Here is a 21985-nt window from a genome sequence, read left to right on the forward strand (position 1 = left end):
AAGTATTATGGAAAAGATTGAGATGGACGCATAAAATGTTTCTGACTCGGAGGAGTCCAGTGCAGTGATGACTTAATCTCAGTTATACTGGCTCTGAAATAATATGCTAAAACAAAATCAAGGGAGACGATTCTGTCTTTTCTATCATATCATTTTATCTGTAGGGGTCCCAAATTGCACTCACATATCAAAATATAAGCCACATAGGCAAAAAGTACAAGGTTTCCTTTAATAATACAGGGCAAGCCCCCAACCTATATTTCACTTTATAAATCACAGTGGTGGACTAGCTTTTGCTGTTACATAAACAATATGTTTATTCCACCTTAAAGAGGTACTCCAGCTATTTTTTAGCTACTTCAACTATTATATTTTATAAATCATCGGCCTTTCCCCTTTCCGACATGCTATTTAATATCGCGAAATTCAAAATAGTTTTTGTTAAATCGGCACATAAATATGATACAAAAACCAACATTCAAATATATCCGCGCTTTTTTCAGCGCCATCACATCACTAACAGGCAGGCTCGCAGATCAAGCAGACCGTCTAGAAAACAAGGTATACAGCACATTTGTTTCGGGCTGCTGTGCATTCATTTGACACCATTAAACTTCTTGTAATCAGCTGGAAACAAATTCTGCCCACAGTGAACCCCTGCCTTCTGCCGACAGCACTTTTTCACTGTTGCCAGTAGTGCTTTTCAGTTTGAAAAAGATGGTGAGGACCACAGTTGTAAATTCAACAACCTTGCGGGGATGGGTGTCTCCCCTGTCCTAAAGCATATGCATGCTAAATTTGGTTGTGGTAGGACAATATTAAGGGGAAACACTGGTCTCGGAGCTTTCATCTTTATTGCTTGATGGAACTTAATGAAAGTGCACAAGCTTGTTCAATTTTTCTTGCAGATTGCAAATATATGGCCATTTTTTCAGTCAGTAGTACAATCCTCAAGGTAATTACAACTCACTTGCCTTTGTTTTCAGAAACAATAGAGAAACAGTAAACAAAAAATTTATGTTTAATGCACCATGAAGTATAAAAAATATGTTGGAAGTACTTTTGAGATTAAAGGGAAACTGAAGCGGTTCTGTATTTGAGGAAAAAAAACCTTCAATGGCCTTCATTCGGCCTCCAGGATCACGAATATCGAGATTATTTATCAATTTGGTGCACGGAGGCTGCAGGAATTAATCTTTGAAGTACCGTCGAAGCTGCTGCTCCTCCTCCCCTCCCTCCCTCCCTCCCTCCCTCCCTCCCTCCCCCTCCCCCTCCCTCCCTCCCTCCCCCCCCTCCCCCCTCCCTCCCCCCCTCCCCCCCTCCTTCCCCCCCCTCCCCCCTCCCCCCCCCGAGGCGCGTGCTCTCTCGCATTTTCAGCGCATGTCAAAGCTATGCACGTGCACTCTTGCTATTTTCAAAGAGGTCGGAAAGAGACCACGACTGGTGTCAGCGCGGAAATAGGTTGGGATGGGTTAGGTTACCAGCATTCAGGAACGAGAATGTTTTTTTCTTCCACCCATCCGACGGTTGCTCATGCCACCTGTACCCGTGCCGTGTACTTTACTAGGACGAGATTGAATGTTGCCAACCAAGCTCTCGTTTCCCGCTAAATCTAGCGTAGCCGCAAACTTTTCTTTTTAGTTTTTGCGTTACTTTGGCGCAGTGTGGCGCAATTTCGACCAATTTCGCGTTTTTGGCGCAACTACTGCAGAATACCATGCATCCATCCACACCACACTAAGCGCCCATTCCTAAATTTGCAGGATCTGAGAAAATACACACAGTACAATTATATGTAAAATTGATGACTGGAGAAGGGCCCATCCCCCATTTTTTTTTTGCGATTATCTCCAAAGTTTGAGTGGGCGCTTGTCCAGTAGACACAGAAGATTAGGTTTGTATCAAAATGGCACAATTGGCGCAGATGTCACACCCCTGTATTATGAATTGATATTATATCACTAATATTGATCCACAAAATTAGAAACTTGGCAAAATAACGGTAGGTATTAAAATCCCCATTTAAAAAAACATTTTTAGGAAAATTTTGGCAACAAAGACCCATGTCCCCCCTTCAGAACAAAAATTATTGTGTGCAAACTATTAAATTTTCTTGAGAATTTAAAGCTACCGAGGAATGCGGCGGAGAGAAGACAGCTAGGCCTACTTCTTGAAATAAATATGAAAGCGGGAAGCACCATAATTTGAAGAATCGCACACACAAAAATAGCTTAAATTAATGCCTTTCTGGGTCGCCGGGAGTCCTTCAAGTGTGTATTTGACTAATTTTAAGATCATATTCGGTGCTTATTATTTTATACATAAAATATGAATATGAAAAGTCAAAGATAATAAAATGCCCCAAAAGACGAAATCACATCTTTACAAAACATTTCCATTTTTTTTACTTGCATTTTCCCTTAAATCGGATATAAAACAACCTTTTACATATTCAGTATCAGTTGAAAGTGCAACTGATCAACCACCAATTGTGAATGTTGTGGAAAGAATGTTAGATTTTCGAGTGAACCTCACATCTTGCGAGGTTCACAAACTCTCAGTATAAACGGCTCTGCCTTTTGCCAGAGCCGTTTATACTTAGAGAGTTTGGCCAATGGGCAGAACTTGTTGCCTGCTAAAACCAGCGGATTTCGTGATAATACAAAATGGTGTTACTTTGTATTTTTTACTCCTGAGAAATTGCATGGAATTTCTACGAGTCAGAGCCCCAAAATGGCGGACGGAAGTAGTCATCCCCCCCTTTGTCAGACTCTGCTGCTGTGGTTGCCAGGCTGTCAAAATCTCAACCCTTCGTTGACAAATGTTCCCTGCAGGCAACAACATCGTTTCAATTGTTTAATAGGTTGCTTTGTCACATTCTTCAAATCTAGTAGTCTGGCAACATTCTTGAATATTGAAACTACAGTGCCATCTAGTAAAAAAATATGCAAATAGTTGATGAAAAAAAAAATAGTGTTGGCACCAAAAATGCGTTGACCAAGAATGGAGGAAATCCATAAAATATGGATAAGTGTTTTTCTTTTGCCACTAATATTTTACGATAGGTGACCGTTTTATACTTGAGGCTATCGCATGCACAGATGTTAGTGATCCATAGAGGTTATGCAAGGGAGCCACTTTCTGACTTTCACCTTGTGTTGCCTACAGGCAACAAAGCTATTGGCGCCGTATGCAAACTACAGGGGGCGCTTCTCTAGCTATCATCATGATCATTTGTGACGTCACAGGTAGGACAGACTGGGACAGACCGCGCAGATCTTTGATCCTTCGGCTTGTCAGCTTGCTTCATGCACTGTTTGGGTAACATGCGGGAAAGTCTGTTTCACGCGTTGTGCTTATTTGGCGAAGTGATGCTTGAAGTAGGATATTTTACCAAAGTTTGAAACCGCATGTGGCACGTGTAGTCGTGCCAACAAACACTTTTGGTGCTCAACAAACACTTTTGGTGCTGAGGTGTCGAAGCGCTCGGATGGTGGTGTACTGTTCTCTACCCCAGTACAAAAAGCTTGATGATGAAAATAGAATATCCAGCACATTATCCCAGTACAAATCTACCACGGCGAATAGGATGTATTTTTTATTATGACTTGGATAAGGAAAGCAATGTCTCAAACTGAAAATAGAAAAGCGAAATTCGAGAACCTCTCACGTGTGTAGTAAACACTTTAGTGAAAGCGACTCCATGTGTCCTGTTGGTTCTAATGTGTTCTATGAGCGTTGGTCTCATTAGTTCCGAGTTGATTCCTTTATTTTGCAAACCAGTAAGTAAACAAACATTTCCACCAAATAACTGGCAGGAAGAAGCGGTGGCCGGCTTCCAGAGTCGTTTCAACTAAATTCCTGCTTATTAATCCGATCAATGCAAAATGTATGAGACCTCCCTCGCGATCGAGGTCTTAAATCTAGTACGTTAAAAAAAAAATGAGGAACACACTTGCTATGAATTACTATCGTTCGTATGTTAAAATTTTGCACACCCAAATGCGCATAATGCGCGATGCACTTTTCAGCCGAGCGATTACAAATTTGTAAACAATTCTTAGTAGAAAGAGGATAGAACAAATTAGTCAATTGCCTGAATTGGCTGGGGCATGGCCGACAATTTAAGAATTTAGGAAATATAATTTTTGTTTCAAGCAAAAGTCGCAATGTCACTAACTTTTTGCCACATATTTGATTTGGGAGGAGCTAAGCGTCAGCTGATGAGCATTTGCTTGGCAGCGACTGTCGAGTCACTTGGATAAAAGTGTCGGTATCGGCAAGCTCAATGTAGCTAAAACAAGTGTGCAGCGCTTTGCAACACAACTGCGTGCACATGCAGAGCTAAGATGACAGCACATCATTTACTCTGGTAAATGCATCCTTCTTTTTTGTACTGGGGTAGAGAACTTTTTTCTGCAGCAGCCTCCATGGATCCGAAAAAACAAGAATCAGAGAAGCTGTGAATAGCCCTAATGCACTCTGCGCAAGCTGTAACGTGAAGCTCCAGGCTTGTTTTCAAACATTTTAAAGTTTTTTTTAATATGAAAAGCAACTTTGAGGCACTGTTTTTCATTAGAAAAATCACTTACAAAAATGTCATACACGTTTCCCTAATAAATGAACCACTTTTAATCGGCATAGATGCAAACTAACATAGCCAGTCCGTGCTTTGACCTAGCGCGTCGTCTGCCTGCTCGCATCCTCCCGGCTCCGTCATAGGAGGGTGCCCGCAAGGTGACGCCACCAAAACATCCCATCACTAATAACTGGCCAATTCACCTCACGTTTTTTTTTTAGAGCGCAGCTCTTAGGGGCCCGTTCCCGGCTTGAGCGGCGTCGCCGTCGGCGTCGGCGTAACCGCAACCCTCGTAACCCTCGTGAGGGTTACGAGGGTTACGAGGGTTAATCTCATGAGGGTTACCCTCACGAGGATCACGAGGGCCACGAGGGTAACTAACCCTCGTAACCCTCGTAACCCTCACGAGGGTTACGGGGGTTACAAGGGTTAGTTACCCTTGTAACCCTCGTGAGGGTTACAAGGGTAACTAACCCTCGCGAGGGTTACTTACCCTTGTAACCCTCACGAGGGTTACGAGGGTTAGTAACCCTCGTGAGGGTAACCCTCATGAAGGTAACCCTTTTGAGGGTTACGAGGGTTAGTAACCCTCGTGAGGGTAACCTTCACGAGGGTTACCCTCACGAGGGTCACGAGGGTTATGAGAGTTACCCTCACGAGGGTTACGAGGGTTAGTTACCCTCACGAGGGTCACGAGGGTTATGAGAGTTACCCTTACGAGGGTCACGAGAGTTACCCTCACGAGGGTCACGAGTTTCCCTCACAAGGGTTACTAGGGTTACCCTCACGAGGGTCACGATGGTTACCCAGGTCGTGACCCCCCCTGGGGTCACGTGACCTGGGGATACCCCCCGAGGTCACGTGACCCCCCCGTTGACGTCATAGGCACTGATGACGTCGTCAGTGACGTCACTGATGACGTCACCGGCATCCGCATCGTCATCGTCATCATCACTGATGACGTCATTAGTGACGTCACTGATGACGTCACCGGCATCCGCATCGTCATCATCATCACTGATGGCGTCATCAGTGACGCTACTGATGACGTCATCGGTATCGTCACGTGGCCCCAGGTCACGTGATCCCCCGACGTCACGTGACGCCCACAAGGTCACGTGACTCCCACAAGATCACGTGACCCACAAGGTCACGTGACCCCCAAGGTCACGTGACCCCCAAGGTCACGTGACCCCCCCGCCCCCCCCGAGGTCACTTGACCCACCCCCCAGTACCCTTCCCTCCTCCTCCTCCTCAAGAGCTGCGCTCTAATTCGGCGTTACAGGGAGTTGTAAACGGCTTTTTTTTTTTATTTCTACTGTGTTCTTTTATTTGATCTTGTTGAACATTAATATCTTTAAAAAAATTAATGTTTTAAGAAATTCCTGTATATCTCATCAATAAAGGGTTAAAAAGGCCAAACTCTCTCAGTATGAATGGCTCTGCCTCTTGCAAGCAATGAGTGCCATCTGGGGAGCTGTTTGCTAACTACAAATGAAGGGCAGCCCAACGCGCCTCTGCCGGTCAAACACACTGGCATTCTGCCGTTGTATCGGTTTTAATTGGTTTTTACTAATACTCAAGAGAAAATCAAAAAGACAAAATATGCGCAAAGATAGACGCAACATGCTGGTTGTGTGGAATGGTGCCCTCTGAAAATGGCGACAGCGAGAAGCAAGGCCAGGAAAGAGGGTGTATGCATGTGCAGAAGCTTGCTAGAAAGAGGTCCATTCTTTATTCCATCCGAGCTGAATGAGTCGTTATCCGAATGGTGTGAGCAGGCTTTGCTCACACCAGATATAGGGAACGTCTTTCTGAGGTGCAAAAATGTCGCCACAGTCTCAAAGACAATCAGATTGAGCATAGCCATCCACCTCTTCAGAAATCTGTGCAGAATATGAGAATCTTCTGCAGAGAGCTTAAAGTACAATCTGTGCCCAAGTGCTAAAGCCCAGATGTCTACCGCAGAGATACTGCAGGTTGGCTCTTACCACTCTGGCTTGATGTCAGTGACGGTGCGGATGTAGTTCTTGGTGGTGAGCACAAACTCGTTGTAGACCACCCACTCGGGCTTGTGGTCCAGGCATGTTGATGGGTGCAGCTGCACCACTTGGTTGTCCTTGATGGTCAGGTAGTGGCCTGTTCGCTCCAGGTGAGCCACCTGCATAAGACAAAACAGACCCTTATGATACCACTTATGCACCTGACGTGTGCACTCCACAAAACTCCCCAAAATGGCTATTTAAACTGAAATAGTGAACAGTAAGAAATGAGGTCCAGTGCATGCCCCCCCAGCTCTAAAAATACAAAATATACCTTGTAGACAAAAACTATGCATTTGTGTGACAGAGAGGCCCACAATGTGAATCTCGGACGTACCAAACTCTCATTTCGCGGTGGATTTGTCTGCCTCTTGAAGGCTAATCTAGAGTGATAGTCTCATATAATGTATGAAATATTGGCCAATGTATTTAAAAGAGGATGCATTCATCTCTCTGCTCGCCTGTAGACTCTCAGAATGCAAGCACAACGCAATTCAATCAGTTCAGCAATTATCCAAAAACATTCTTTATGGATAAACGCAGCTTCAAATGCATCCCTGCCAATTTCAGGCCTAACAACATTAAAGGGATGCTGAACCAAAATTTGGATCTCACAAAATAAGCTTGCAGAAGTGTTCCCCCCCCCCCCCCCCCCCCCCCCCAACAGGGTGCCATAAACTATGAAACATCGCTCATATAGCCATATCTCGAGCGGATAGTCGTATTTTTGGAAAATAAAGGAGCGAATGAAGGAGAATGTTGACGTCACCTTTTATTTATTATCTTTTTTTTCAGTGCCTACCAACGGTCAGAAGCCTAGGACGGTAAAGCACCAAGTCATATTACAAAGGTGAAAACGACAAAACAAATAAATCCAGAAAATGACCCGACGACAATGCACTAAATCAGATTGTCAACGCTTTTCTTGAATGATGTGATGTCATCATTAAGGCAGGTATCAACATGATTAAAATAGTTCTGTATGCAAACTACAGGAGAGAAACAATGCATAGGATTAAAGGACAAACGTGCGGTTGTTGCAAAAATGTCCAACAGACATTTAGATTGATGCAAGACACAATAAAAGGACAGTCATAATACCCATGCAGACACTTGAACAAAAATATGAGATCACATCTGCTGCATCTTGTTTTTAACTCCACCAATCCTAAGCGATTAAGCACATTCACATATGAGTAGGGCTTGGATAGGTCTTGTCTTGCGAGAAAACATATGTGCAAATCGTTTTTGGGCACACTCTAACGTCGCTGCAGCAGTGGCACTAAGGATGTTCCAGACAACTGAAGTAAAGTCTAATTTGGGCAAAATAAGGCTTCTGTACAATACAAAAAAAACAACAAAAAAACATAAAAGGTAGCGAAACACAAAACTAAGGCGAGTAACAATGCCCAACATTTTAAAGGGCAACTCCACTCAATTCCAAAGATTTCGGGATAATGAGTGATTTCGAATTAAAAAGCCCTAGTAAAAGACACTACGTCGTTTGCTTCGCGAAAAATAAGATATATATTTTTAAATCTAATTTTAAACAAGCGGAAATCGAAACCGAAACTTCGGCTCCGTCTGGCAAGTACCTACCATGTACTTGGCGGCCTGAGGCAAGCCTCGGGCCGCCAAGTACATGGCCATCACACGGTATGAGATGTCACGTGATCCTCGGCCCAACGACGGGCGGGATGGGGACGGCGGGAGTGCGGCAGGCGCGAGTGTCGTCTGCATCGCACTCTTCGCCACGTCTTGGTGTCTACGGCATTTGACGACTTCTACACAACTGCGGCATAAGTCTGCGACTCTGCGCACGTGGTGTCCATAGTGTGGACGAAACTCCGAGAGGCAATAATCACAAACGGTGAGACGACGTCATGCGCTACGCTCGATCGGAAAAGTAAAAACAAGCAAAAGGGGGCCATGATGATGACGTTTAGCTCAATGTTGGCTCCGCCCATGCCGTAGCCTTGACTGCGCTGTTGGTTGCGCCTGAATTCGCCCGCTCGAGTCAGCCGATTTCGGCAACTTGGCGAGTTGCAAAGTTTGCCGGACCGTTTAAGAAACATTTAGACAGAACAGCGTCGTAATATTTGACGTGTGGTCTTCCAAAAACGATACTAAAGAGGACTGCATTATTTAATCAAAACCAAAAATGAAGTGGAGTTGCCCTTTAAAAGAGGTTGACAGGATCATTCCAACATGACTGTTGAAGTTCAGCTTTTCATCTAGCATAACGTCAAGATCCCGCACAACCGACACACGTTTAACAAGAGTGTTGTCTAGACAGCAATCAAAAAGAACAGGAAGGGTTTTGCATGTGAATGAAAGGACCTGCGTTTTGCGAAGATTTAGGTCAAGCTGATTATCTACACGCCATGCACATATAGCATCGATGTCGATTTGCAGCAAGGCGCAGTCATGAAGACATTGAATTTTGCAATATAGCTTCATATCGGCAGCGGACAGGGTGGAGTACTGTATCACTTCATGAATGTCATTAACAAACACATTAAAAAGTAAAGGACCTATATTTGAACCTTGCGGCACTCCGAAGGGGAACCGACCCCGTGGGAAATGCAGTTTAGTCTATCTCAAAGATAGCTAGAAAACCAAAAACAGTAACAGACACTTAAACCATGAAAAGATAATTTACGAAGTAAGATTTCATGACTAACACGATCAAAGGCCTTACTGCAATCGAAATAGACTGTATCAGTTTGTTCACGACAGGAAATGCTTGGTGCCACGTCGCTCAGGAAAGTGGCAAGGTTAGTTGCAACGAAACGGCAGCTCATAAAGCCATGCTGATTCTCAACTATGACTCTTTTGAAGATGCTAGACAGATGCATGTGTACAACTTTTTCAAAAACTTTAGAGAATGCCGGTAACAAAGAGTAGACACAGAGGCAGGGTTTCTTGATTTCAGTAACGGAACCAAAACGCCTTTCTTCCAAGTGCTCGGAAACACAGAATGTTTAAAGGCAATGTAAATATGTGAACAAGCAAAGGAGAAAAAACATCTGCACAGCCTTTTACAATGAACGAGGGGATACTGTCGTGACCACAAGACTTCTTGGGAGGAAGCTCATAATATTGACTAAAATGTCATCAAGCATAATGAGGGGTGGTGCGAAATCTTATCGCAGAAGAGTTGAGAAGGAGGAGAAATGGCCTCGCTCCCTTTCCTATTCGTGCCCTCGCGGTGTCGAAGCAAAAAGAGGAGGAAATGAGAATTGCGAGGTCACGCGTCTTTCCGGCCTTGCGCGAGCGCGCTTTCTTTTCCAGAAATACAACAATCCGTTGGAGATACCGCTTTACGAGTGACGTTTTGGGATTTGTATTGTCCCAGCTATCGATTCTGCGTTGTTTAAGAGGAGGAAATGAGAATTGCGAGGTCACGCGTCTTTTCGGCCTTGTGCGAGTGCGCTTTTCTTTTACAAAAATACAACAATCCATTAGAGATACCGCTTTATGAGTGACGTTTTGGGATGTGTAGTGTCCCGGCTATCGATTCTGCATTGTTTTCCGAAATTCGATTTTCGGTTCAGCATCCCTTTAAAGGAAGTAGGTGGCCAAATGCTCAGAAAGTGTGAGAAAAAAAAGCCTTACCTGCATGAAAAAGCCTGACACAAGGGTCTTGCGGATGTTGACGTAGTAGTCCTTGCTGGTAAACTCTGTAGAGGTCCGCCGCAGGTTGAAGCGGTCCATGATGCGGGACAGCTGTTGCCGCACGTTGTCGGCGCTCTTCATCGACCGGTAGTTGACAAAGTTGTCGTAGCACCACTGGGTGTCTTCATGGTCTGCGTAAATAGAAACAAAAGATTTAATATTTAAACAGCTAGAAACAGGGAGAAATCTATGGTAATGAGGCCTATTATTTGAATTAGTGCAGGGGAAAGGATACGAACCAAGGGAGAAAAACCAAAAGCTGCTTATAGTCTTTCATGAGCGGGCAGCTTCGAGACACTCGATGCTACCCGTTTGCGCTACTTGGACGTTCTGTGGGGCTGACTGGTGAAAGAAATGTAATAGCATTTAAAGGGGTCATGAAACAATATCAGGTTGGAATGTTCATGACTTTACAGAGGCGTACTGGTCCTAGCCTGGCCCAAGTATACACGCACGGACCGCCACTGATTCAGAAGCTTCTTGGTCGCGGTGAAATTGCGAGGATAAAAGTAAAGGGGACTAGCATTTCTTTCAGTCTCGCCTTTGCAAAGCTTGACGACGCAATTGTGGGATCGAAACCACCTGCCTCATGACAGTCGAGCATGGCTCATGGATTGGACATGAGAGCTGCGTGAGCACTCGATTTCGGCTCGTAACAATTAATGCCTCAGCGAACACTTGGGTAGTCACTAGTGTCCAACAACTGCGGTGATACGAATAGCCGAACTCTAACAACGCATGGAGCTCAGCACACGTTTTCTACTCCCAAAACCCCAGCGCGTGGCTATGATTAACGTTGGCGGCATAAGATACGCATCAGATCACGTAGCTGCTTGTTCTGGCTCAGAGTTGAGGGGATGAATGATGCTCATATTTCTGAATTTATTTGCCGACTGCTATTGCTTAGAAAGAAAAAATGAGGAAAGTTCATTTGGTTATTAACGTCAGCGAGTGATTCTGACTAGTACCCTATTTAGCGAAAGTTGAAAAAATTGTTTCGTGGACCCCTTAATAACCACCACTTCACAAGTCTGCCCCTTTTGCAATGTTTGTGCGTCGGGCTCACAATTTTGGGTTTATAGGTTCAATTCCCCGAGGATGACATTCGGAAGTTTCTCCTCTCTTCTCAATTTATCTACATATCACTCCTGTGCTTGCACATTCGTTTTATATTACAAATTCAGCTTTTCCTTGACACCTCTGCATAAGCAGAGGTGTCAAGGAGATTTCAAACCTTCTGCTCGTAAGCTTTTCTCAGCCTAGGACAACGGTCAAGTTGGCCCTTATCCGCTAGAAAAAGCAAAATATTTTAATCATTCCAAAGCGCCCAGAATTCACTTTCCTCTTCCTTTGGTAAGTTGTGTCATTGATGTAGTAGAACCTTTCATACAAAGACCCATCTCTTTTTGTCAGACTAGAGTTAGTTTGCAGGCATTTGGAATCAGGTGCACAATGCTGTCTCCTTGAGTTGCAATCATTTTTTTGAATCTGCAATAGACTACTTCCATAAAGCCCTGCATGCAACACGGCGCTCGTTGCACTCTGGGAACTAGTTGGCCAGGGAGGAGAGTGGCATGGCTTCGGTTTCGATCGACATGTCGACAAGAGGTCACACACAGAGCGTGGACTATTAACGGCCACTATCTCATGCTTTCTGGTCCCGAGAGCGTCATTTGTGGTCTCTAAACTAACCTAAATGGCCAGACCTCGAAGCTTTAGCACAAGCCCGAGACTTATAGCTTGTCTCAACGCATGCTTGTTGTATTTTTGTACTTGAACCTTTCTGTTAGTGTTTCGAGGCATGGTGGACGAGCCAGTGCTGGAAATTTCGACGCTGCGAAGCTCGGGGATCTTGCTTGTGTGCGAATCAGCAAGCTGTAGCAACCAATAAGTATGCATACATTGAGCTCGAGCCTTTACATTAGTATTGTTGATCAGGAAGTTTCTTTCATGCATCCATAGATGAAATATAACTTTTTGCGATTATCGTTTTTCTTAATACGCCTGAGTATGCGAGGTAAAACTCAGAGGCACCATTAAAAAGCTCCATTTGAACACAATTCTCATCTCTTATCTGTACTGCCCCGCAGCACTGCACGAAGTGATTGAAGTTTCCACCCGCTTGCATTCCACTAATATTCAACATTGCGTATGCGCATAAAGTTATCCTGCAATCAAATAGGCACATTCACACATACAAACAGTTTTAAGAAAGCAAAAGTCCAGCACTTGTGATAGGAATGTCGCACCATTCGCCGGAAGTGCGCGCTGCGCCAAACTAACGAAATTTAAAGTACAATTGACGGTTGCTAATGGCTATAATATTTGTTATGTGTTTGCAGGGATGGGAAAAATACATGCAATTATGTATCGAAATACAAATACAAAATACTTCGTCAAAAATGTATTTAATTACAAATCTAATTACATTTCCAAAAAAGCATTTAAGTACAAGATACAAATACAACCAAATGTATTTGGTCTCCTCCATATACTTTTCCAAATACATTCCTCAAAATTTGCGTCAGCGACTTCAGGGCACCTGCAACGGGTTTCTGGGTATCTCATTTTAATTTCGCATCGCACACTGGGGAGTTAGTGTGCGAGGCTCTAGTAACGTAATAGAAATATTATCACAAAAAATGTAATCAGCTTGGACGTAATAGTTGAAAAAAGTAAAGAGCTTCAAGCAGCTTTTTTTGTCGATTACATTTTGGTATAATCCAACAAAGAACCGACGACCAAGACGTGCAGCACTAGCTAGAGAATTTTTTATTGTTGCAACTCGCACCAGTTACGAAAATCTGGACGATCCACGCATTTAGGATGTTCCAGGCAAAAATATGGATGGAAATCAGGCTGGAAAGCATCACAAGTTGTCACAGGCACTCATTTAGCCAGTCTGCCTGTGAACGTCGACTTCGTCACTATTCTTGCCCTGGACTAGCACCGTAATCACAAAGTCATTAAACGCTTGTGCTTGATTGAGAGTCACTGTATTCGGTGCAGAACATAGCTTTCTTCCTACTCTGGACAGTGACAATAAATTTGAGGGATATATTTTCACCCACAAAATTGCATTTAATTACAATTGTATTTGAAATACCCATGTTTTAGTATTTAAATACACACATCAATTACATTCCCCAATTTGTAATTAAATACAAATGCAAAATACACAAAGTATTTAAAATAAGTATTTCAAATACTTGTATTTGAAATACTGCCCATCCCTGTGTGTTTGCTTTCTTCTTGACTGAGTATTCCGAGATAATTTCACACACACCGTTCAGGCACAGATATTGGGCGTCAGAAAAGCTCATCCAAAAAGGCTTATCGAGGAGTAGGGGACGCTTGTTAGGGCCTCTGTCGTAGCAAGCCGATCTCAGTGTTTGCGAAAACTTAATCTTCTATCAGCATAAAATTTGAGTGTGAGATAGATACCACGAGGAAGACATCATAGTAACTTTTGTGCAGTAGTGAGGTTGAATTTACTGCGTTTCCTTAAATTCATGCGCCCACGCTGGGCTCAACTTTGATAATCCTGTGAAGATACGGCTTGCTTTTCGCCCACTGAAGTAACAAGAAGCGGACGTTTGGCAAACAAAATATGTGTAGGGCTCAAGGTGACCAAATTTCAGTTGTAGTTCACTGGTACTAGACGGGATTACTGACATTGAGCTCAAAGATGCACTCGTGGGGTGAGGTGACTAAGGCACATCTTACTACATTTTCGGGAACCAAGCAAGGTCTTCGTTTTGTATCGCTCGAGAATGAGTGTATTGTACATTCATAAAAAGTTAGATAATCGAAAACGCAATCAGCATGTTTGGTCGCGGCGTGATAGCATGAGATGAGCCTGCTCATTCGAAACCGAAACCGAGTGGCCAACTAGTTCCCAAAGTGCACTGCGTGGTACTTCGCCACGATGGGGCACATCTGTTTTGGAAGAAGTCTATTTAGATTTGTTCAAAACAACCCAAAAGTGCCCGAAAGAATGTGGATATTTGATATTCCACTTTAAGAATGATCCTCAGCTAACCTTTGAGGCCCTTTCATCTATCTGTACCTTTCTGCACAACAACAGAATTATTTTAGACAATCAACTGGTGCAATGACATTGCCATTTTAATGCGAAACGTTTTTTGGCTAGGCGTTCCGCATTTCGTGAAGCCCAGATAAAGGCGTGGCCACGAGGCTCGACACTGGTGAGCGGGGAGGAAGAAGCTATTGCAGTAAAAAAGTGTTTGCGCCAGGCGGAAACCGAACCCAGACCATTTAGATTACTGTCGAGACCGGTTATAACAAAGTCAATGGGAATTGGAAATCACTTCGCTATATCCGCTATTTCGTTATAACCAACTTCGGTTGACAAAGTGCAAAAGGGAATGGGAAATCGTGATCGCTTCGCTGTAGCCGCTATTTCGTTATAACCGACTTCGTAATAACCGGCCTTGACAGTAGTAAGCGAGTGTCTTTCCAGCATGTCACAACACAATGCCATGAGCTGAGGTGCCATTTGGCGGGAAAGCCCTGCGTGGCATCCGCTCTACATCCAGCAGATAGCAGCTTGACACCCTGTCACACATTTTAACATGAAACATTCTTTGGCTATGTGTTCGGCATTTCATGAAGACTTAATAAAACCGTGGCTGCAAGGCTCGACACCGATTGGGTGAGGGGTGGGAGAGGAGGAGTGAGGTGCTCAACGATAAACCAGAGGTTTAGGCGAGAAGGAGCTCGACCACATGTGTGCACAGTAAGGGAGAGGAGCTCGAGTGTATGGAAGGCTCTGGAAAATCGCCAGGTTTATCTGCCCGATTAGAAGTAGTATCACTTCATTCTAGGAACAACTATCAAGTGTACACATGGTATAAACTACCTAATGAAACGGAAAACAAACATAAAAAAAAAAAAAAATCGAAAAAATGAAAGCCTGTTGCATAGAAAAAGTGTGAGACAATGTTGCATAGTTGGATGGTGAGTCCATGTAATACATGGGCATGTTTCCAATTATAAATATATTATTTAGAGGTGCCGAAAAATAAATTCATCATCCTTTGCTTCTCAGATGAACATCCTCCATTTAAAGCATACCTGCCAACATGTAGACTTTCAAATTCGTAAAACTCCAAAGGTCACGGAAAGGAGGGGGGGGAATAGGAAGAGGCAGGCACTTATCCCTGCTGTTAACGCGAAGCGATATGCAGCTTAATGTCAGCCTTGCCGCTGTGCGAAATGCTTACATCACACGTACACGTGCGACAGAATCCAAACTTCTCTCCCTTCTTGGATGGCACAAAGCACGGGAATTTTAACGTGTAGGATTTCAGGAACATCTGAAAGTACCTCTTTTGAGGTTTGGAGTTCGCCATTGCGCCACGAAGCCACTGCGACAAGGGAACTGCTATGATTATACGTGCAACAAACACAGACACCGGTCTGCTTGCCACGTAACTGGCCGAAACAGCGAGGCCCAACACGCCAAACCAACGTGCGTTGCCGAACACATGAACAAGCAAGGAGGTTATAAGTACTAGAAGGGGGCACGTTGCAATATGTGTGAAGTTTAGTCATAAAATGTTTAAACGATGTTGTGCCCAGCGTGACCCTCAGATCTCTCTGGCAATTGGTGCGCATGACATGTCACGTGCGAGGTGGACGGTTGATTGTAGTAGGATTCCTTGCAGGCTTGCATGCGCTCCGTGCAGAAGGTTTTTTCAGATAGAAGGCTAGACGTGAAGCAAGCAGCTCCGTTCGGTAGGTCATGTGCTAGGCCGATAAGTGAGGAGAGTAAGGAGGAAAATGAGAAAGAGGCGAGGCATCAAGAGAGCTTGGCTTGTGGAGTCTACACGGCTGACGTCATGCCCCCTCCTACCCTTTTAATCTCCTTGTGAACAAGCCACTATACATGAACAAAGGCTTTCGGCTTTGGATTGGTTTTGGATCCGTGGTAACCGGACAGACGAAGAGTAAAAACCACGACGCTGCCTTCGACGGTACCTATCGCCTTCTTATGGCGGTCCAAAATACCGCCAACAACTTTACAAAAAAAAAATTAAAAATAAAATTTGAGGCAAGATTTGAAAAATCGTAAAATGAGTCTCAATTCATACATTTTACGAAAAATTCGTAAGAGTTGGCAGGTATGTTTAAAATGTAAGAACTACACAGAGTGAAAATAGCCACACAACTCAAAACCAGCACATCAGCTAAAAACCTAAAATTCTGAATTTCGAGTCAACAGAAGTGAAAACCCTGAAAAACAACCTTCAAGTTTCCCTAAAAAAAAACTCCTCAAAAGATTAACCCATAAAGAAAACAGGTAGGTAGATATACACAAAGTGAGAACTGAACTGTGCAAGAGTTTCTAAATTCATAAAAAAACGAAACAAAAAATGACCGCATCTCCACGTGGTGAATGCTGTGGAATGGGGCGAAGCTCTGGTGGTGCTGATGATACTGATTTTGTCCATAGGTGTGCTGAGTTTTTTTTTATTGCTCAAAGGTTCCGGGTTGCGTTTCGACTTCATCCATGTCAGAAAGCGAGTGTGTGGTATAGAACGTGGTTATATACGCATTTGAGCATTTGACCGCAGCGCCCTCTCGTCTATAAACGTTTGCGCTTGTCCGTGTTTACTCGCTTGTAATTGTCCCCTGTGTCGCGCAAAAAACCTCTATACTGCATCATGAACCAACTAGGCCAACAACAAGTTTTAGTTGAGCTAATGCATGCAAAGTTTAACGCGATTATATATGCATTTGACCGCAGCGCCCTCTCCTGTATAAATGTTGAGCAACTACATGCAACGTTTCATCCATGATATCCCCAGCTCTTGAGTTACTACCACATCTCAGAGCCCCCTACTCGTCCCGCAGTCGTGGCCGAGTGGTTAAGGCGATGAACTAGAAATCCATTGGTGTCTCCAAGCACAGGTTCAAATCCTGTCGACTGCGCAAACATTCAAACATTTTTTTTTCTTCTTTTTTTTAAGAAGCCAGATGGGATGGCAATCGATGTGAGCACGGACGCCGGACGGACAAGGCTAGACCCTAAGGAGCTTCGCCCCTAAAAAAAAAACATAAAAGGCACAAGGACCTGGCACAACAGCTTTAGATCGACACTTGTTTAATCGTGCCCTTCTTTCTGAGCTGTAACATCCAGTCCTTGGCCTTCCTAAAGTTTCTTTCATAAACAAGAGAGGTTAATGATGTGCGCTGCCCATTTCTGCCTAAACCGAGCAGCTTATGCACGAAGCTGAAGCGAGGGGCAGCCAGCCTAGAGAGGCCTAGAGTGGAAGACAGGAGTCACTCACTCTGCTTGAAGGCATGGTACACGTTGAGCAGAGTCAGGTGGTCGCCATCGATGTGAGCAAAGCGCATCTTGGACTCGTCGGCTGCCTTCTTGGCCTCGTTGGGACGCACAAAGCACTGCGGAACTGAACAGTGTCGGATGGGGGGGCCGCAGACGGCACAGGCGCAGCCCCACATCCACCGCTGCTTAGTGGACACCAAAAACAGTCCCCGACCCGAGCCCCTCATGCCCCACCTAAGGAGCCTAGGAGCCCCCACGAAAACCCTTAGCCCCCCGCATACTCAAGAACATGTGAGTGCCTCATGCTCCAGTTCTGCAGGGGGCAGCTTTAGCAATTTTCTAAGTAAACTTTCTGGCAGACAATTATAGAGGAGGCAGAGCCCCTTAAACTTCTGGTGATTACTGGCGTTGCCTGGCTAAAACGATTCAAGTCAACGCAACTTGGGCAATGTTGAACGCAACTTGGGCAACGTTGAAACACATTTTTTCCCTAACTCTCGAGGCCCTCGAGGCCAAATTTCAATACAGACAAAACTTAAGTACTTTTAAAGCGCAGCTCCTAGGCACCCGTTTCTGTGTATAGCGGCGTCATCGTCGGCGTAGCCGCCCCGCTAAATTTAGCAGAAAATTGAATTGGTGTCGAGGTCATATGTCGTCAATTTTCCCGCTAAATCTAGCGGAGAAACTGAATTTGTTTATGGGTGACGTGACACAAAGTCATAAGATGTCATTCTCCCCGCTAAATTTAGTGGGGAAACTGAATTGGTGTTGAGGTTACGTGGCATCAATTTTCCAGCTAATTTTAGCAGGGAAACTGTGGGAGGAGGGGAAGAGAGGGTATGCAGGAGGAGGAAGGGAGGGTATGGAGCAGGAGGGGAGAGAAGAAGGAGGAATAGGGGAGAAGGAGGAAAGGAGGAAGAGAGGGTATAGAGGACAAGGAGGACATACCCTCCCCTTTGTACCCTTCCCTCCTCCTCCTCCTCAAGAGCTGTACTCTAATATTGCATGACAGAGATTTGTAATCATGTTTCATTTTTTGTTTTGTAATATAAGTTGCCCAGTTAAATCCTCTTATCTATTTTGAAAAAGAAATCAATAGTCACTTATTTGCATAAACTCCAGCCTCAATATAGGTCATCTATAATAATACAAGGTATACTGAAATGTTTGCACAGGTAAAATTAAAATTAAATGCATTTGCAATGAAATTCAAAGGAATATGTCACATAATATGCTTTTTTTTTTTTTTTAATTTGTAATGCAATTTATCTTTTGTTTTACTTCCATTCACCAGTTTCAATTTTGTGAAACAAGACAGACATTGTGTTTTCTCATTCTGAGCTAAACAAAGGTGTCATTGTTAGTGTTGCCTCCACTAAGACCCAAAGGCAGAACAAGAACTAAAATATAGTTAGCACAATGTCAATATTCCGCCAACGAGCTCAACCTTGCAAGTTAACACCCTTCTTGCTATTTTAGCGACAGCAGTGTCGGTTACTTTTGGTATGAAAACTAATTTAAACCTGTTAGAAAACTTTCTACGCTAGTTTTATTGTACTTTATTGGTTTCAATAAGTCTAATTTATATTTCAATTTTTTTTTTTTTTTTTAATAAAGCAGAGTTTGAATTACAGGGGGTTTCCTCACATAGAGATGCATAGGATGGGACCTGCATGTAAGTTTGAATTATCCGCAAGCAGGGATGGGCAGTATTTCAAATACAAGTATTTGAAATATGTATTTCTAATACTTTGTGTATTTTGCATTTGTATTTAATTACAAATTGGGTAATGTATTTGACGTGTGTATTTAAATACTAAAACGAGGGTATTTCAAATACGATTGTAATTAAATACAATTTTGTGGGCGAAAATACATCCCTCAAATTTATTGTCACGACTCATTTTGCTCATCCTAAGACGTGTCCAGAGCAGGAAGAAAACTATGTTCTGCACCGAATGCAGTGTTTCTCAACCAAGCACAAGCGTTTAGTGACTTCATGATTGCGGTGCTAGTCCAGGGCAAGAAGAGTGACGAAATCAACATTCACAGGCAGACTGGCTAAATTTAAGTGCCTGTGACAACTTGTGATGCTTTCCAGCCTGATTTCCATCCATATTTTTGCCTGGAACATCCTAAATGCGTGGGTCGTCCAGATTTTCGTAACTGGTGCGAGTTGCAACAATAAACAAATTCTCTAGCTAGTGCTGTGCGTCTTGGTCGTCTCGGTTCTTCGTTGGTCTATACCAAAATGTAATCGACAAAAAAGGCTGCTTGAAACTCTGTACTTATTTCACCGATTACGTCCAAGCTGATTACATTTTTTTGTCATTATATTTCTATTACGTTACTACAGCCTCGCACACTAACTCCCGAGTGTGCGATGCAAAATTAAAATGAGATACCCAGAAATCCGTTGCAGGTGCCCTGAAGTCACTGACGCAAATTTTGAGGAATGTATTTGGAAAAGTATTTGGAGGAGACCAAATACATTTGGTTATATTTGTATCTTGTACTTAAATGCTTTTTTGGAAATGTAATTAGATTTGTAATTAAATACATTTTTGACGAAGTATTTTGTATTTGTATTTCGATAGATATTTGCATGTATTTTGCCCATCCCTGTCCGCAAGTTTGAATTAAGAGAGTTTGAATTAATGAGAGTCGACTGTATAAAATACTGGATATGGTGCCATTTTAAAGGAGCACTAAAGGCGCTTCTGAGATTGTCTGTTCTTGGTGATAACTTTTCTGGCGGACTCCAAGCATCCTAGAAATCGAAAAATTATGCTTGTGCAACATATTTTTCCCTACTAAAATTGTGATAGAAGTTTGTGTCGCGCCCCTTTCTGAGCGGAAAAATCTGGAGCACAGAATCTAGCGGAGGCACTGGCGGCACCTCCACTTGCAATTGGTTGACGCGCGCCCATCATCACACTGCCAGCGCCACTGCTGAATTCTGTGCTCCAGAAATTTTTTGCGCTCAGAAAGGGGCGTGGCACGAACTTCTATCAAATTTTTAGTACAGAAATAGACGTCGCACAAACATAATTTTCAGATTTCTGTGATGTTAAGTTCATGTAAGCAATATGATTACTATAGCAATGTTGTCCAAGGAAAGCATCAAGGCAGCGGCAATGCACTAGCAACGAAGCTGTTGATGAAATTCTCCAATAAAAATATAAAGAAGAAAAAGGCAAAAAAATGCTTCAGTTTTAAAGAGCATCTTGCTGCAACCTAACCTAGTACAAAATAGAGGCCCACAGCTATTATAGAGCTGACATCTTCATCTGAGGACCGCTTTAATTAATGACAAAAATAAGTACTGGCACACCAATCCCACAAGATCAAAATATGGATAAAGTTACAAATCCCCAACAACTAAGAAATTTGTTTTAAAGCCACATAGAGAATGCATTAAAAAAAAAAAAGAAAATCAGGTGTTGAAACAATAAACCTAAACAAAATACAAGGTAAATATTAATTTAAAAAAAAATGTATAAGAACCTCAAAATCAAAAATTCCTGCTGCCTAAATCCGAAGCAAAACGGTTCACATACCGAAGAAAGTGAAAATAGGCAGGCAAGCAGGTGTGTTTGTTTGTTATTTTCTGTTTTCCCAGTCTAGTTTTTTAGTTATGGTTCACATACAAAGGCTATTCTTACTACCATTAAAGCAACAGAGCAACCAAGATACAAATTTTAAAAGGCAAAGGGCCACTCATTCCTTATTCTAAAGGTACTAAAGATTCAGTGTGACTAGGATGCCGATGTAGTGTAGTCTCACCTAAATAAATATTTAAAATATGGACTCTGACCACCAACTGCAAAACAGAGCCCCTCCCCAGTATAGTAGTACACAAGCACTGCGGAATAATCCCGTTGCTAGTGTGGCAGCCTGAGCCTGGCCTATCGCTCTTCCAATTCCAGCCTACAGTCAAAGCCCGTCCATCCCTGTAGAGCCAGTACCTGAGAGCATGGCAGTGATGGAGAGCGCCTCGTTGGAGCAGTTGTAGTCGCACGAAGTGATGAGCATCTTGGCCAGCTGGGGGTCCAGAGGGAATTCGGCCATGATCGAGCCCAGCTCGGTCAGCTCGCCGTTGTCGTCCAGCGACTGGAGGTAGTTGAGCAGCTCCAGGGCACGCATCAACGTCTCCGGAGCTGTCACAGAAAGGAAGCCACAAGGTTGGAGGTGCCTTCAACTCAACTCTGGTGCCTGGAACGTGTCTCCAACTAGAGCGTTTACTGCTTCCTTACACTCAATTTCAGTCTGATGACATTACACAAGTGTTATGTTGTCACCGGCCACAATCTCGGTGGTGTCACAAAAGCGGTGGAGAATGTGCAACTTGAGAGTCTAGCACAGTGGTCT

At 43.5% G+C, this 21985-nt stretch overlaps 1 protein-coding gene across 3 annotated transcripts in view; it reads right to left on the reverse strand.

The window, feature by feature from the left end:
* Positions 1-21985, reverse strand: part of LOC115320639 (putative pre-mRNA-splicing factor ATP-dependent RNA helicase PRP1) — a 44853-nt gene that overhangs the window by 2306 nt on the left and 20562 nt on the right. For all 3 annotated transcript variants that reach the window (XM_040505089.2, XM_029980789.4, XM_029980790.4), the window contains 4 exons: positions 21583-21774; positions 17616-17738; positions 10240-10430; positions 6571-6740 (listed from right to left, as the gene is read on the reverse strand). In XM_040505089.2, the coding sequence (XP_040361023.1) occupies positions 6571-6740; positions 10240-10430; positions 17616-17738; positions 21583-21774 (676 nt within the window). The remainder of the gene's footprint in view (positions 1-6570; positions 6741-10239; positions 10431-17615; positions 17739-21582; positions 21775-21985) is intronic.

The sequence above is a fragment of the Ixodes scapularis genome, unplaced genomic scaffold, assembly GCF_016920785.2.
Source record: "Ixodes scapularis isolate PalLabHiFi unplaced genomic scaffold, ASM1692078v2 PGA_scaffold9__187_contigs__length_104089568, whole genome shotgun sequence".
Taxonomy (NCBI): Eukaryota; Metazoa; Arthropoda; class Arachnida; order Ixodida; family Ixodidae; genus Ixodes; species Ixodes scapularis.